Source organism: Rhineura floridana, chromosome 8, assembly GCF_030035675.1.
Source record: "Rhineura floridana isolate rRhiFlo1 chromosome 8, rRhiFlo1.hap2, whole genome shotgun sequence".
Classification (NCBI taxonomy): Eukaryota; Metazoa; Chordata; class Lepidosauria; order Squamata; family Rhineuridae; genus Rhineura; species Rhineura floridana.
The window spans coordinates 47,892,698-47,907,311 of record NC_084487.1 but is presented as its reverse complement, the minus strand read 5'-3'; the positions used below and the strand labels follow the sequence as shown (position 1 = coordinate 47,907,311).

At 43.0% G+C, this 14,614-nt stretch overlaps 1 protein-coding gene across 7 annotated transcripts in view; it reads right to left on the bottom strand.

Moving 5' to 3' along the window:
• Positions 1 to 2,973: 2,973 nt before the first annotated feature.
• The window catches only part of SEPTIN3 (septin 3), a 34,506-nt gene continuing 22,865 nt past the window's right edge, over positions 2,974 to 14,614 (bottom strand). For 6 of the 7 annotated variants that reach the window (XM_061639310.1, XM_061639309.1, XM_061639315.1 and 3 more), the window contains 6 exons: positions 14,147 to 14,284; positions 13,237 to 13,354; positions 13,019 to 13,114; positions 11,497 to 11,596; positions 5,493 to 5,544; positions 2,974 to 5,224 (listed from right to left, as the gene is read on the bottom strand). In XM_061639310.1, coding sequence (XP_061495294.1) covers positions 5,089 to 5,224; positions 5,493 to 5,544; positions 11,497 to 11,596; positions 13,019 to 13,114; positions 13,237 to 13,354; positions 14,147 to 14,284 — 640 coding nt within the window. In that variant the 3' untranslated portion in view covers positions 2,974 to 5,088. The remainder of the gene's footprint in view (positions 5,225 to 5,492; positions 5,545 to 11,496; positions 11,597 to 13,018; positions 13,115 to 13,236; positions 13,355 to 14,146; positions 14,285 to 14,614) is intronic. The other variant, XM_061639311.1, reaches the window with a different exon arrangement.

Below are 14,614 nucleotides of genomic sequence, written 5' to 3'. Positions count from 1 at the left end.
TAGCTGCTGCAGTAAATCTTGGGTGTAGCACAGACACTGTCCCGGTCATTTTATCCAGCTTGCTTTCCTCAGAGCAAGGAAAAGAGGATGTTGAAGGGGCAGCCTTGTCAGCAGCTGCAGCAGGAGGGCCCCCAGACCAGCCAATAATGAAGCAAGAGAGCAGGAGGCCTAGGAGCACATTTTTGCTGCTTTTCTATGCCCCGCCACCGGAGACTATTGTCTTATTCTGTTCATGATTGGGCCGGCCCTGTTACTGCACCTCCGCTCTCTTTTTGTTATTTCTCTCATACCGCTTGTGTATAGCATTCTTCTACTTGTAGTTATTCATCTGGCCTCTTCTTTCTCCTACTTTGAAGAAATTACTAATATTTTCTTGTATTTCCTTTTTGGCATTCTAACTGACTTTTTCAACATTTTCCCTATATATAAGTTATTTTATAGGTTTTATTTTACTCTTTAAGGGGGTGTTTTTGTCTCACATGCTACAAAGTTGTCCTTTTATCTCATTATTTTGGACTGTGAGTGTGCAAGAAGGGGCCCATTCGTTTTATTTATACAGTACTGTCATGTATATTCTTGATATTTTGTCTAAAAACTCAGTGATGATGATCTGACTTCCCATTTTGCTTGTGCAGAAGCCCTCAAAACTCACTTTTTATTTCACTTTAAGCAAAGTTTTGGTGGTCCCCAGGTGGCAGCTGTACCATGTGCACCAATCCTAAGGGTAGGTCAAGTAGAAGGTTAGAAATAAACTGCTGGCTGTGAAATGGTCTTGATCCCATTAACTGGTTGTGGCTTGCTGAGATGGATATTATGAACAAAGCTCAACAGTGAAATACATAAAAAAGGCTGATAAGTTTGCCTAGACAGGTTTGCCACCAAAAAAGCTTTTGAACATTAAGTGAATAGGAAAACCCAACAGAAGCTAGAATGGCCATAAGCAGCATTGCTGTCTGATTACAAGAGAAAAGGAAGCACAGGAGGAATTTTATGCCACCTTTTGCTTGCATGAGTAGAGAACAGAGGATGTGCATGTATTCAAGCACCGTTGCTGAGGCTTTCCTTCCATGTCAGGCAAGCTAATGCAGAGGCAGGTTAAAGGGCAATAGAACCTGTTCACTAGGTTTCCTCTATGTAGAGTCCAGCAAAGCTAAAAGGAGTAGATATAGATGGATAGACAGAAGCAACACTATTAGTGATGTAATGCTGTGTCTGGTAATTCTGAGTATGTTGGCAGACCATCATGATATTGAAGAGGCCTCTGCACAGTTATGGTAGCCTAACCACTGGCAGAGCGCAATCAGGAATCTTTGCTCCACCTCTTCCCATGGATGTCATCTCTCCCCTAAGTCTCTGTCATTCCACTACCCAACCTTGCGTCGTATGCTGCTATGATATTATAGCTTCTATTTATTTATTTTTACTTACAACACTTCTAACTGCTGCACTTCTAGCTGGGACACTCCTTCTCAAAGTAATCTTCCAAAGGACCCCAGTCATAGCATACATTTTCTTCAGATGCTGCAACCATAGATGACTCCTATGATTTTACCTCTGTTCTTCAAAAATGTCATGCAATTTTTCTTGCAGTACTATAGAAGCCTGAAAATCATAAAAGGTTCAACAATCCTTCAGGGCTAAGCTAAGTTCCTTTCATCTTTGACTTGAACTATGCTTGGTTAGGCACATTCATAACCTGCCGGTCTCACTGGCCTCTCATTTGCTAAGCTAGATAAAGGAAGAAAGATGTTTTGCACAGAAATAAATTGAAGGCCTGCCTCAACTTCAGGCAAACCTGAGTTTCATTGACTGGGCCTGCACTGAAGGTAGACAGATCTTCTGCCCGTACTGAAGAGACCATTTGTCCCAAGTCCTAAGGTTCTAGTATTGTAGCAATGTTGTGAAATACAGAAATTGGTTAATGTTGATATTTTACCTGAGCTATAAAGACAAGGTCTTTTGGCTCACACAGTAAAGGTTGTACTCTTATCATCTTATATCACCACTGCATGGACTGTGACAATAGTTGCCATCCTCATGTTTCAGTGGGTCTCAGTAAAATATTGTTTGCTAACAAGCATCTATGTTATTGAAATGAACAGTGAAGTAGCATTATTTTTGTATGTTTTAAGTTTGAGTTATGGAGAATGATTAAATAGCAAGAGGCTCAGCTCAAACGTGTTTCTTCAATTATCATTTTAAATGTATATTGCTATAAGTGCCCACTTTTGATGCTGTGAGGCTCCAAAAATGTGTGTGTGTGATTTGTGGGCCTTGAGGTGTATCAGTAAATGGGTCTGGATCCCTGTGGTAGAAAATATATCTGGAAGGGCTTGCAGTATCTATTGTCCCTGCTTTTATAGGTCTGATCTAGACACTATCAGAAACAGGTGATAAGGTTCAAATAAGTTATGAAATCTTGTATATGCTTTTCTCCACAAGTTTCCAAAAAGCAACATTCCTTGTAGCAGAAACAAAGTCTCACACACACACCCCTCATGTGCTTGACCAGAGTTTGGTGGTTACACTGAGGCAGGCCACTAATCTTTAGGGATGGGTGAGAATTTCAATTCAGTTCACATCTAAAGCTGAATTTATCAAATTCACACTTTTCGAAACAATACCAGAACTGACACACAGCCATCCTTTGAAATTCACCACTTGTTCGAATTTTGCAATGCAGTTTGATAACCAATGTTTACAAAAATGCATAGGGGAAAGTGTGAATAAAAATGAGTGTATAAGTGAAAGCATGCAAAAATGCATTACATGATGAGAAATGGCTTGCAAAAATGTGTACATTAGTCAGAATTGCCTACAAAAATGTGTACATTAGGAGAAATTGACACTAAAATGCTGGAGAATTTTTATGATTTTTTTTAAAAAATCACAAACTGCTGCAGAAATACAGAGAACTGAATTTAAGATTGGAAAAATGAGAAACTGAGAGAACCAAAATTAGCAGATCTTTCCATTCCTACTGATCTTCCTGAAGTACAACTATAATAGCTTGCACAGTACCTCTCTCCATGTTTCTAAAGTTCACCTATATAGCTTGCAAAGTTCCTCTAGAGTTCCTCTTTCCTGTTGGTTAAGGGCATTTGACAAAGCTTTGTTCCAGGTCGCATATTACCCCAAAAGATTATGTAGTGACATGGGGCTCTCTCTGTGATTTTGTGGAACTCCTATGAAAGCACCTCCAGCACCTGAATGTCTAGGATTTAGGAAATAATGTAAAAATCTGATGTTTAGATTAGTGGCCTGTTACAATTGAGTACTACCAAGCAGATTATTACATAGAGTTGGTAACTGTTACTACATTTATGTGATGTAATCTATGATGATGATGGGCTGTAGCTCAGTAGCAGATCGCATGCTTTGCCTGCAGAAGGCTCCAGGTTCAAACCCTGGTATTTCCAAGAACAGCTAAGAAAGAATCTTGTCTGAAACCTTCGAGAGCTGCATTCACATAGACAGTACTGAGCTAGCAAACAGAAGATAGGCTTTCTATGCTCCTAATTTGTATTGTATCTTCTGGTATTGTTGGCTGGCTTAAATTATATTGGGCAGAAAGATTATTTGAATTTGCATGCAGGTATATGAATTAACATCTGAAAATGAGGAAGGTACTTTGAGCACTTTGAGATTTAGTACTTCTGGCACTTTGAGAGACAGTGCTAAATAATAAAAACAGGATGCAGCAGGGACAGTTTAGGACTTGCACAGGGCAATGTAGTCCTCCAGACCATCAGAAGTCCCACACAAACTGCTTCTGCTTTCTAAGACTTCTGTAAATACCTAAACATCTTTTTTTCTTCATATTCATGAAACCTAGGCACTTGCTCTTGCTTTAAACAAAACAAAAACAAAGGCTGTGATTCTCAGGGTTTGATGGTGCTGCCAAATTACATATTCAAAGATATATCCTTTAATTTGCAGTACACCTACAGTCAAGTGGATTCCTAGACCACCCAAGCAAACCCTAAATGAACAAGGTCATATTAAGAATGCCATACAATGGGATCAAAGAAAAGTGTGTTCTGACTAAGTAGCCTCTTCATGCTGTTTGACGTCTCACTATGCAATAGATGGGGGCATCTGCCCAGCATAAGGGGCTCTCAGCTTAGCAGAAAGCTATCTTCTGATAGTCAGTAGGTTAGAGGGAGGGAAAGGCACAATTGGAAGATGTTGCATTCATGGTGTTTCCAACCGCTGCAACAACCCAAAGGGGACTGTTACAGTAATGTTTCTGTTAAAACCTCCCAAGAGCAGATCTGACAAAGCTAAGTGCCAGTCAGGGTCAAGATATTAGATATGTAATGGTGATGACAAGGGTGGTCTTCGACCTTAACAAAAAATTCGTTAAAGCACAAATTGAAAGGAGTTCCTAATTATTAAATGCTTCCCCCGTTACACCAAGAAAACTAGTATTTCCAAATCAAATTTCCAGTCTTATTTTTTCATTCTACAACTTTCCTCCAATCAATCTTATAATGGGAAACAAAATGGCCAAAATCCTATCTATCATTTTTACACTGGCACATTGAAACACATTTACTTGGCAACAAATCCCTCCCATTGATTTCATTGCACTTTCATTCCACATAACTGTGTTATAGATCCAGTCTAAGTCCATTTTTCCTGGTTCCACACTGCAAACTAAGCCTATGACATAAACCATCTATCACAATCAGCTGCAGAGCAACCCAGTCTCTTCCAGACCTGTGACACTCGCATTTCCACCATAGTGCATACAACACCCTTACACTGATCTCATTCTTTTTCCTTGGAGGCATTTCGCGTGTCTCCAGAGATTGCACTACTTCCAGAATTCCCTCTGCATTCTGGTTGCACAATTGAATCTTGTAACACAACGGAAGACTGCTGTCTGCTGTGCAAAATTCAAATAATAATAATAATAATAAAAGATGGGGACATTTGGGTAAAGTTGGGGGTCATGTCCCTGGTTCTTCCCCCATATGCACACACAAAGGATATTCCACATGCTTCAAAGAGAGGCCTGAATTCAAGGGATGGGGTGATGATAGTGGTTATAATTCAGAGATGGCAGCTAACTGGATAGGTCATTCACAGGTTGCTTTCATGGTTTTCTTCTGTTTCTACGGTCACTGGGGGGAGTCCCCCATTGTCATTCAGTCGTTTAGCCCTGTAAGTCTCATAGTGGATGTTGTGTGTTACTTCTTTTAGATCCTGAAGGTGGGTCCTGAGGAATAGGAGAAAGAAAGAATGAAAGAAAGAGAAAGAGAGGAACCTACTATATCATGTAAGCACAGGAGCACTTGTTGCCCTTAGGTCCTGACTTAAATGGCTTTAAAGTGCTTTGCAAACTCCTGACTTTATTTGGAATTACAGGATGGTAAGCCATACTATTCTAGTATGAACACACCTCACATTATCATTCCAATTTAGATTTTACCAGCAGGTTATTTTCAGTTCAGTAGGCAGCACCCTTTAACAGTCAATGGACTCACCTAATCACAAAGTCTCGGAGTAGAGCAAATTCACAGTGATTGAGATTTTCCACTGTAAATAAAGAAAAATACATTAATCATGCCTTGAATGGGGGGTCAGTAATAGAATCACAGAACTGAAAGGAATCCATCAAGGCCAGCCTCTGCCTGAAGCAAGCAGCACTAATGATAGTGAGTTCCGTGTTGTTTTTCTAGATCTACCACATAGTCTAACCCCTATAGTGAATTAGGTAAAACATTTTGCAGGAATTTCATTCCAGCACTCCATACTTACCTATTTCTCTCACTCACTCACTCACTCACTCACTCACACACACACACACACACACACACACACACACACACACACACACTCACACACACTCACACACACACCCATTGGCCTGAAGACAGGCTATCGAAACCATGCCTAGTAGGACACTTATCCTTGACCATCTTAAGTATGGAGAGTCTACAACGTACCTAGGCATCTTGATGCACTACCAAACTGATCTTCTGTTCAGAGGTTTTTTTCTGTAAAATTTAGACCTGTAAAATTAAACCTACTTGTTTTGCCTTTAGCATGAATTACCTTCTGATTTCTTTTAACAAAAACTATCCACGCATTGCCTATTAACTGAGCTTTCTCTAAACACACATAATTCTTTAGCATTTCTTTTTCTGATTTGCGTTGGAGGTCTGCCCAGTTTGGGTCAATTCTCCTCTTCCCCACCAGCCCCCTATGCCCCATCCTGCATTGTTCAGGTGTCTCTTCAGAGGGGTTCTTCGGGGACACAGGGGAGGACAGGATGGAAATTGCTTCTTTCATGAACTTCCTTAACATCTTAGGGTCCAAGCCAGTGTTTCTGCTCATAGCATCATCTCATAGCATCCAGGAATTTGAAAAATGAAAATGGACTGCCTTCAAGTCGATCCCGACTTATGACTACCCTATGAATAGGGTGTTCATGGTAAGCAGTATTCAGAGGGGGCTTACCATTGCCTCCCTCTGAGGCTAGTCCTCCCCAGCTGGCTAGGGCCTGCTCAGCTTGCCACAGCTGCACAAGCCAGCCCCTTCCTTGTCCGCAACTGCCAGCTGGGGGGCAACTGGGCTCCTTGGGACAATGCAGCTTGCCCACAGCTGCACAGGTGGCAGGGCACGTAACCCCTGAGCCACTCACTGTGAGTGTGATCTTTAGCTGGCCCTTGACACCCACGAGGCATGAGTGGGGATTTGAACTCATAGACTCTGGACTCCTAGCCAGGCTCTCTTCCCCACTGTGCTATACAGGAATTTATGATTCCAAAATCTTTCTTACAAGTAAAACAACCTACCCAATTATCCTATAACTTATACAGGTATGTGGTTCTTTTCCCATGTTTAACATTTTACTGCAGTGGAGGACTGGAGAAGACCTGCCCTGAGAGCATCTGGGTGTTTGCTTGCTTGCTGCTCTGGGTTGCTGTCTCTTAAGACAGCTTAGGTCCCTGGTAAGTGCTGTAAGGACTGGAACCCCCTGCCTGACCCTGAATCCAAAGAGAGGCTGCAATCAGTCTTGCAGCCTCTTGCATCAACTCCTGGGTGTGCCTTGGGGCATAAAAGCCCTGCTGTCCTTAGGTGGCGGGTCTGCCACTGGTGGGGTTGCCATCGAAGGGGTGACACCAAAGGGGTTTGTCCCTTGGAGATCTCCTTAGGGAATCCCAAGGGTAAGGGTGCTATCCCCTTCTATTTTTAAAAAAAACCAATCTAGAGGAGATTAGTAGTAGAGAGGGTGTAAGGCACATGTGTAGTTCCTGTGCAGGGTGAGAGTCTGCGCAGTGATCTGGATGATAGGAAGTTGCCAGATGCCTTCAGAGTGAGGGTCTGCAACTGGCAGAAGGCTGGCCCTCCCTGGGTGAGATGGGGGAGCAGCAGATGTGCCCTGTGTGGAAGATATTGTGGGGATCTGGCTGTTCTCAGTTCTCTCAGCGGTGTACTGGGATAACTGGTTCTGGTAGGTTTTTTTGGTGAGTTCTTGTTGTGTCCATATCATGTGTTTAGGAGGAGGCCTAGTAAGGAGGGACATGAGTGATGCCACCCAATTTCAGTGATCATGGGTAGAGGGAGATATAGTCATGGGTAGGTAATGAGCTACCATAGAAGACAGGGGCAAGACTATCTATGCCTTGTTCCTTGCTCCCACTTCTCCCATGATGGGTTCCTCGTTGCTCATCTGCTGTACCCACTGACCTGTGTGCGCTGTTGTTTCATGCCAGATCGGTACACAATATGATCACACTTGTCTGTTACCAGGACCTGGGAGGATGAGCTGGGAGGAGTTGATCTTTGCCCACCTGGATACTTGGTGCAACACCAGTACAGGCTGCAGGGATGGGGGGGAGGGGTTGCTGTGGTCTACAGAACTTTCATCTCTGTCAATAGGAAACCACTCTGTCTTAGAGCTGGCTGTGAGGGTCTGCACCTGGTGTTGGGCCAAGGGGACAGTAAACTAGGATTGCTGCTGGCGTACCATCCACCCTACTGCCCAGCAGCTTTTCTGACTGAGCTGGCAGAGGCCGTCTTGGCTGTGGTACTGGAGAAGTCCAGAACGATAGTCCTGGGTGATTTCAATGTCTGTGCTGAGGCTGCCTCAAGTGTTCCAGCTTGGGACTTCATGGCCTCCATGATGACCACGGGGCTGTCTCAAGTTGTCACCGGTTCAACACATTGGGGCAGGGCATACCCTCGACTTGGTTTTTGCTCCAGATGGAGGAAAGCGTGTTCTGGAAATAGGGGGGTGGATGTCACTCCATTGTCATGGTCAGACCACTCTCTGGTGAAGTTCAGACTTATGGCTCCAATCCTCCCCTATAGGGGTGGTGGACAGATTAAGATGGTCTGCCCCTCGAGACTAATTGGATTCCTGAAAGCCCTGGGAGAGTTCTCAGTAGATAGAGCAGGTGACCCTGTCGAAGCCCTTGTCTTGCTATGGAACAATGAGTTGCATCGGGCTCTTAACATGGTTGCCCCTGAGCACCCTCTCCAGCATTGTGGAGCCCTGTTTGCACCTTGGTACACCACTGAACTAAGGACAATGAAACAGGCTGGACGACGGCTAGAGCACAAGTGGCAAAAGACACGCTGTGAGGCTGACAGGGTATGAGTAAAACATCATAACCATGCCTACTGTGCGGCAGTGAGGGTGGCAAAGAAGCCCACTTCTCTGCCTCTGTTGCATCCTCAAGTAGCTATCCACTGGAGATTTTCCACATTGCCAGGGGTCTGTTGACATCAACTCCAAGAAATGGAGTTTTTGACCCTTCAGAGGCCCACTGTGAATTGTTTGCATGGTACTTTGAGAGTAAAGTTGCTCACCTCCGTAGAAATCTTGATGCCCCATCTACATCTGCTGCAGTCCCCAGTGAGGTGTCCAGTGCAATGTCTGCTGCAACTTCTTGGGATCAGTTTCAGTTGATGCAGCCTGATGACATGGACAAGGTACTTGCAACGATACGGCCATCAGCTTGTCCTTTCAGCTCTTGTCCTTGGCCTATTATAGCTTGCAGAGGGGGAATGACCGAGTGGATCCAGGGTGTGGTCAACAAATCTTTGTGGGAGGGAGTGGTCCCAGCCACCCTGAAACAGACGGTGATCCGACCACTCCTGAAAAAGCCCACCCTGAACCAATTGGTTTGTGACAACTCCTGCCCAGTTGCAAATACCCCCCCTTTAGGGAAGGTGATTGAGAAGGTTGTGGCACAGCAACTGCAAGTGTTCTTGGATGAAGCAGATTGTCTTGACCCATTCTAATCTGGGTTCAGGGCTGATTCAGGTCACCCTGATGGATGACCTTTATTGGGAGAAGGACAGGGGGAGTGTGACTCTGTTATTCTTACTTGATCAGCAGCTTTTGATACCATTGACCATGGTATCCTTCTAGGCCAACTTGGTGAGATGGGTATTGGAGGCACTGTTTTACAGTGGTTCCAATCCTATCTCCAGGGTCGCTCTCAGAGAATAGCATTGGGTGATTGTCTTTTGGCCCCCTGGCAGTTGTGTTTTGGGGTGCCGCAGGGTACCATCTTGTGTCCGATGCTGTTTAACATCTATATGGAGCCCTTGAGAGCGGTCATCAGAAGATTTGGGGCAAGGTGTCAGCAGTATGCTGATGATACCCAGCTCTATCTCTCTGTAACATCTGAATCGGGAGAGGCCATGCAAGTCCTGGACCAGTACCTAGACTTTGTGGTGGGCTAGATGAGGGCCAATAAACTGAGTCTAAATCCTAGCAAGACAGAGGCACTGTGGGTTGGTGGTTCCGAGTTTGGATAATTGATCAGTTGCCTGCTTTGCATGGGGTTGTACTCCCTCTGAAAGAGCAGGTTCGTAGTCTGAGGGTGCTCCTGGATCCATCTTTGTTGCTAGAGGCCCAGGTGACCTCAGTGGCTAGGAGTGCCTTTTACCAGCTTCGGCTGGTAAGATAGCTGCGGCCATTTCTGGACTAGGATAGCCTTGCTATTGTTGTCCATGCACTGGTAACCTCCAGATTGGATTACTGTAATGAGCTCTATGTGGGGCTGCCCTTGAAGTTGGTCTAGAAGCTGCAGCTGGCACAAAATGCAATGGTGCAACTGGTCACTGGGGGTCTGGGTCAGGGTATTGCCAGCCTGTCACCCCATTGCTGAAAGAATTGCACTGGCTGCTCATCTGCTACTGGGCCTAGTTCAAGATTCTGGTTTTGGTGTACAAAGCCTGATCCAACTTGGGACCAGGATACCTTAAAGACCGTCTTACCCCTTATATACCCATTTGGTCACTGTGCTCTGTAGGTGAGGGTCTCCTGCAGATACCACCTTATCAGGACATCTGTTCTACACAACATAGGAAGCAGACCTTTAGTGTTGTGGCACCTACCCTTTGGAATTCCCTCCCCTTAAATATTAGATAGGCACCATCTCTGTTATCTTTTTGGCTCCTACGGAAGACCTTCCTCTTTCAACAAGCCTTTTAAGTAGAGACCTTATCTAGTCTGCATCTGTGTTGGGATTGCTTTTTAATATGTTTGTAAAGCTTTGTTTTAAATATGTTTTGTTTTAATATGTTTCTCAAGATGTTTTGTTTCAATAAATTTTAAAGTCTGTTTTTAAGATGTTTTAAAGTATTTTTAGTGCTTTTGTTTGCCGCTCTAGGCTCCTACTGGGAGGAAGGGCGGGATATAAATTTAATTTATTATTTTTGTTGTTTTTGTTGTTTTACACTTGCCTCTATGGAATTTCATTTTGTTGCTATCTATACAGGTCTCTAGTTATTTACAGAAATTATTTTAAATATTTAACCCAGCCTTGAAAGGATCTATGGTCAGTTTAATTTTATGCCATCAGTTCACATGTAACACTAAGCCAAATGATGGCTTAACACAAACAGCAAATGGGTGGGCGCCAAGAGTGAAGACCTTGGTTGCTGAGTTCCTTTCCCCGTCCCACCACACTACCCAAGGCTAAGCCATGATGTGTCTTAGTGTTACATCCAAACCTGGGCTCACGGATTGTCTAGGTCCAAACAAACCATGAGCTGTAACCAAAGTTTGCTCTTGGTTTATTGGGGGAGACAAGCCACAAGGCTGGGTTTGGACATAATGCTAAGTCAAAGCATGGCTTAGCCCTGTGTTGTGCAGCAGCAAGACTGGGGTAGGTATTCAGCAGCTCCAGTGTTCACTCTGGCAACCTCCATGTTTGCTCATTTATACTATGGTATAGTTTGGTTTAGCATTACATATAACCTGGGTCATCATGGCCAATTCAGAAAAACATATCTACTGCACTGAAATCATTAATGGCTAATGGACTCCACTGAAGGCAAGGAAAGGGATGGCTGACAATCCCAGGGAGGACAAATGGCAACAAAGCAAGACATCCCCACCAGAAACACTAGTAGCACCATTTTGAGACTCACTGCTGGAAATGTTGACTTTGCCATTTTAGCTTCTGCAACCTACTGACATCTAAAATGCAACTGTCAGAAACTATAGGATCAGCATCTGCTTACCTTCAATGACTCCCCAGGGTGTCTTCCTACCCAGGACCCTTTTTCCATTTACTTGATATTCCTTGTCACTGCCCACCACTGCAAATGGCATACTTTCCTGCTGAGAATACATAGTGAAATGATTTTGCTCCTCTGTGTGACAGGTATGGACAGTTGTTGTTTTTATTTCCATGTTTCTTGCCCATCTTACTCCATACTTACTTCTGTCACTGTCACCATCTCTTGTGCCTAGGGGGCATACTGTCACTGATAGTCAAAATATTCTCAGAGTTCCCATTCTTTATACAGGACATAACTTTACAATGAAATGTTAAGTATGTTTCCTCAGAAGTCAGTCCCATGCATTCTGTAGGGCTTAATCCCTAGTAAGTGTGTTTAAGATTGCAGCCTATAACATTACTGATGTTTTTCTGTTATGTCTGTTCATCCTGTAGTTGTCTGTTGGAACTTTTCAGGACAGACTAGTATTTTTATTTAGCAGGACACTTCACAAAGATGTATAAGTTTCTCATAAATTAGAACTGAGGAATGAGTTGAAGTACTAGAGCTAATTTGCAATGCTGGCAATACTTAACACAGGGAATTTATTTATACTACTCCAAGGGTAGAGAACCACTTTTGGGGGCCAAAAGTGGGTGGAGCCAAACATTGCATATTTTTGCATATTTTGAGTTCAGTTTAGTATTAGAGGGAATTGTATGTAAAATACAGATTATGTAAAATGTTAAGATTAACCCTTGGAAAGCCACAGAAAATGTAAAAACCAGTGGGGCAGATCAACATTATTGACGGTGTTAAATGGTGTCACATGATTAGCAGGTGGGTGGAGTTTGCTAGAAATTGCCTTGAAGACCATTTATAGGTGCTTGGTAGGCTGATTTAGGCCTGTGGGCTGGAGGTTTCCCACAACTGCACTACTAGTTTAATGTGGGCGAACCTGCCAGCTGAACCTGAGACAGGCTGCAGATTTCCTTCTGAATAGGCATGCATAGGATTGTCCTCCACAACCAGCAGTATTCATACTAAATGTAACCTTGAATCAATGTAGCATAACAGAGACCCATACAGGTACTGTTCATATTTAACATTTAATAGCCCCCTTGAACACTTTCTGAGTGGAAAGGTTATTTATATATATATATATATATATATATATATATATATATATATATAAACCTATAAGCAATAAATAGATCATATGTAAAACTCTGAAGAAAGACAAATTTCCCCACTAAATTTATATAATACAAATGTGTGTGAGCACAGAAATTCCCCATTGATTCATCTACCAAAAGATAAAAGTGATCTCATTTTCACCTCAGGAACTACCAAAAAATAAATATTTACAGTTAAGTTCAGAAGAATCTATGGGTTATGCTCTCTCAGTGGCTATAACCATTAGCCAGCTACATCCAGCTCAGATCAAACAAGATGAAGACAAACAAGTAGCCATTAAACAGCAGTGATCCCAGAATCTCCAAGCAGATAATGTGCTCAATAACCATCATCATAAGCATCCTACCCTGATTTTGTCATTTTCTGTCTTATCTTCAAGGTCCTCATCAAACTCTTTCTGGGGATAAAACTCAATTCCATTGATTTCTAGTTCCTTGCGGACCTGGGTAGAAAAACATTTCAAAATGAAAAGCTATGTAAGCAAAGAGCATTTCTGGCTCAACACTGCAAGATGTGTGCATTTGTGTTTTTTACTGGATGTTTCCCAGGCAAGGAGATACTTACCCTCTGTTTGAACTCAATTTTCTCCTCCAGAGTCATGGTGTCTGCCTTGGCAATAACTGGGATGATGTTGACTACTTTGCTCAAGTGTTTCATGAATTCCATATCCAATGGTCTCAAGCTACAGCCCAGGAAAAATAAACCACCATATCTTCAATGAAGCATATTGTCCTGCTCCTAAACTTCACAAAATGATCCCCCTCTCTTTTAACTCTGTTCCTTTCTCATCTGTAGCTGTAAATTTCTTCCTATTAATATCCTCCATAGTCATAGTATTAAACAGCCATTGGGCACTTGCAGCTGACTTGAAAGATGAAGAGAAAAGAGGACTTTTAAATGCCACAACTGCATAATATAAGAAAATTGAAACAAGAAAGAGGGGGGAAATTCCAAGCAGACACTTGCTGAAAAACCATGACCATGGAATATAGCATCTTCCCAACAAGTGTACAACTGGCAAAACAGACCCTTATGTGTGATCTTCACACATAACCATAACAATACGATTTTGCCCCTATAACAGTATACACCCACGTTCAGAAAATATCATGTGTGATCCAGACCTAAGAATATGCTGCCATAGGAGTTTCCTGCCAATTATGAAAGTGGGCAGGAATAGACCAACAGTAGTTGGAATGCTTTTCTGGAACTCCTCATTCAGAGGGTCATCTGGCAAAGCATACTTTTGCTGTGGCACAAAAGTGGAAGAAATGCCAGTTATCGTGTGGACTGTGCCACTCCATAGTGACCTCGTCATTACCTTGGTCAACTGTGCAGCTTATTGGGGAAGATTTGTGCAGACTATACATGGGTGCCTAGTGCAGATCATTGTTTTGCTCAGCCCATTAGTGCCATCTCCCACACCACACCCCGATCTTATGGACATGCATCAGAATTAGTGAGAGATACATACGAGTGACCTGTGGGAGAAATAAAGTAGAGGCAACAGTGAACTCTTGTGTCTGGGATTCGTTTCTTTCTTGCAATATTCACCTCCTCCTTCAAGAATTTCTCGTACTGCTCATTGATATATTTCTCGATGGGCTCCCAGCTAAGATGGACAGGGAGAAAAGGGGAAGAAAAGAGGCAGACATACCTTCACAATCAAGTCTACATAACAATGCCATTAGTCCCAAACCTTGAAGAGCTTCCTTCAGTATAACTTTGTCTTGGAATATAGGTGCTTTTTCTATTCCTCCCCACTTTGGTCCACACTCAAGGTTCCTGTGATCTCACTAGTGGGTCCTGATTTCATCTACAGAAATTGCTGAGCAATATAACCCCTCAATATTTACATGTGACCAAAAGCTGGTGCTTGACTGATAAATTTCATAACAACACCCACCCTATAGTGCTGACTAACTGGGGCTTGTGGGGCACA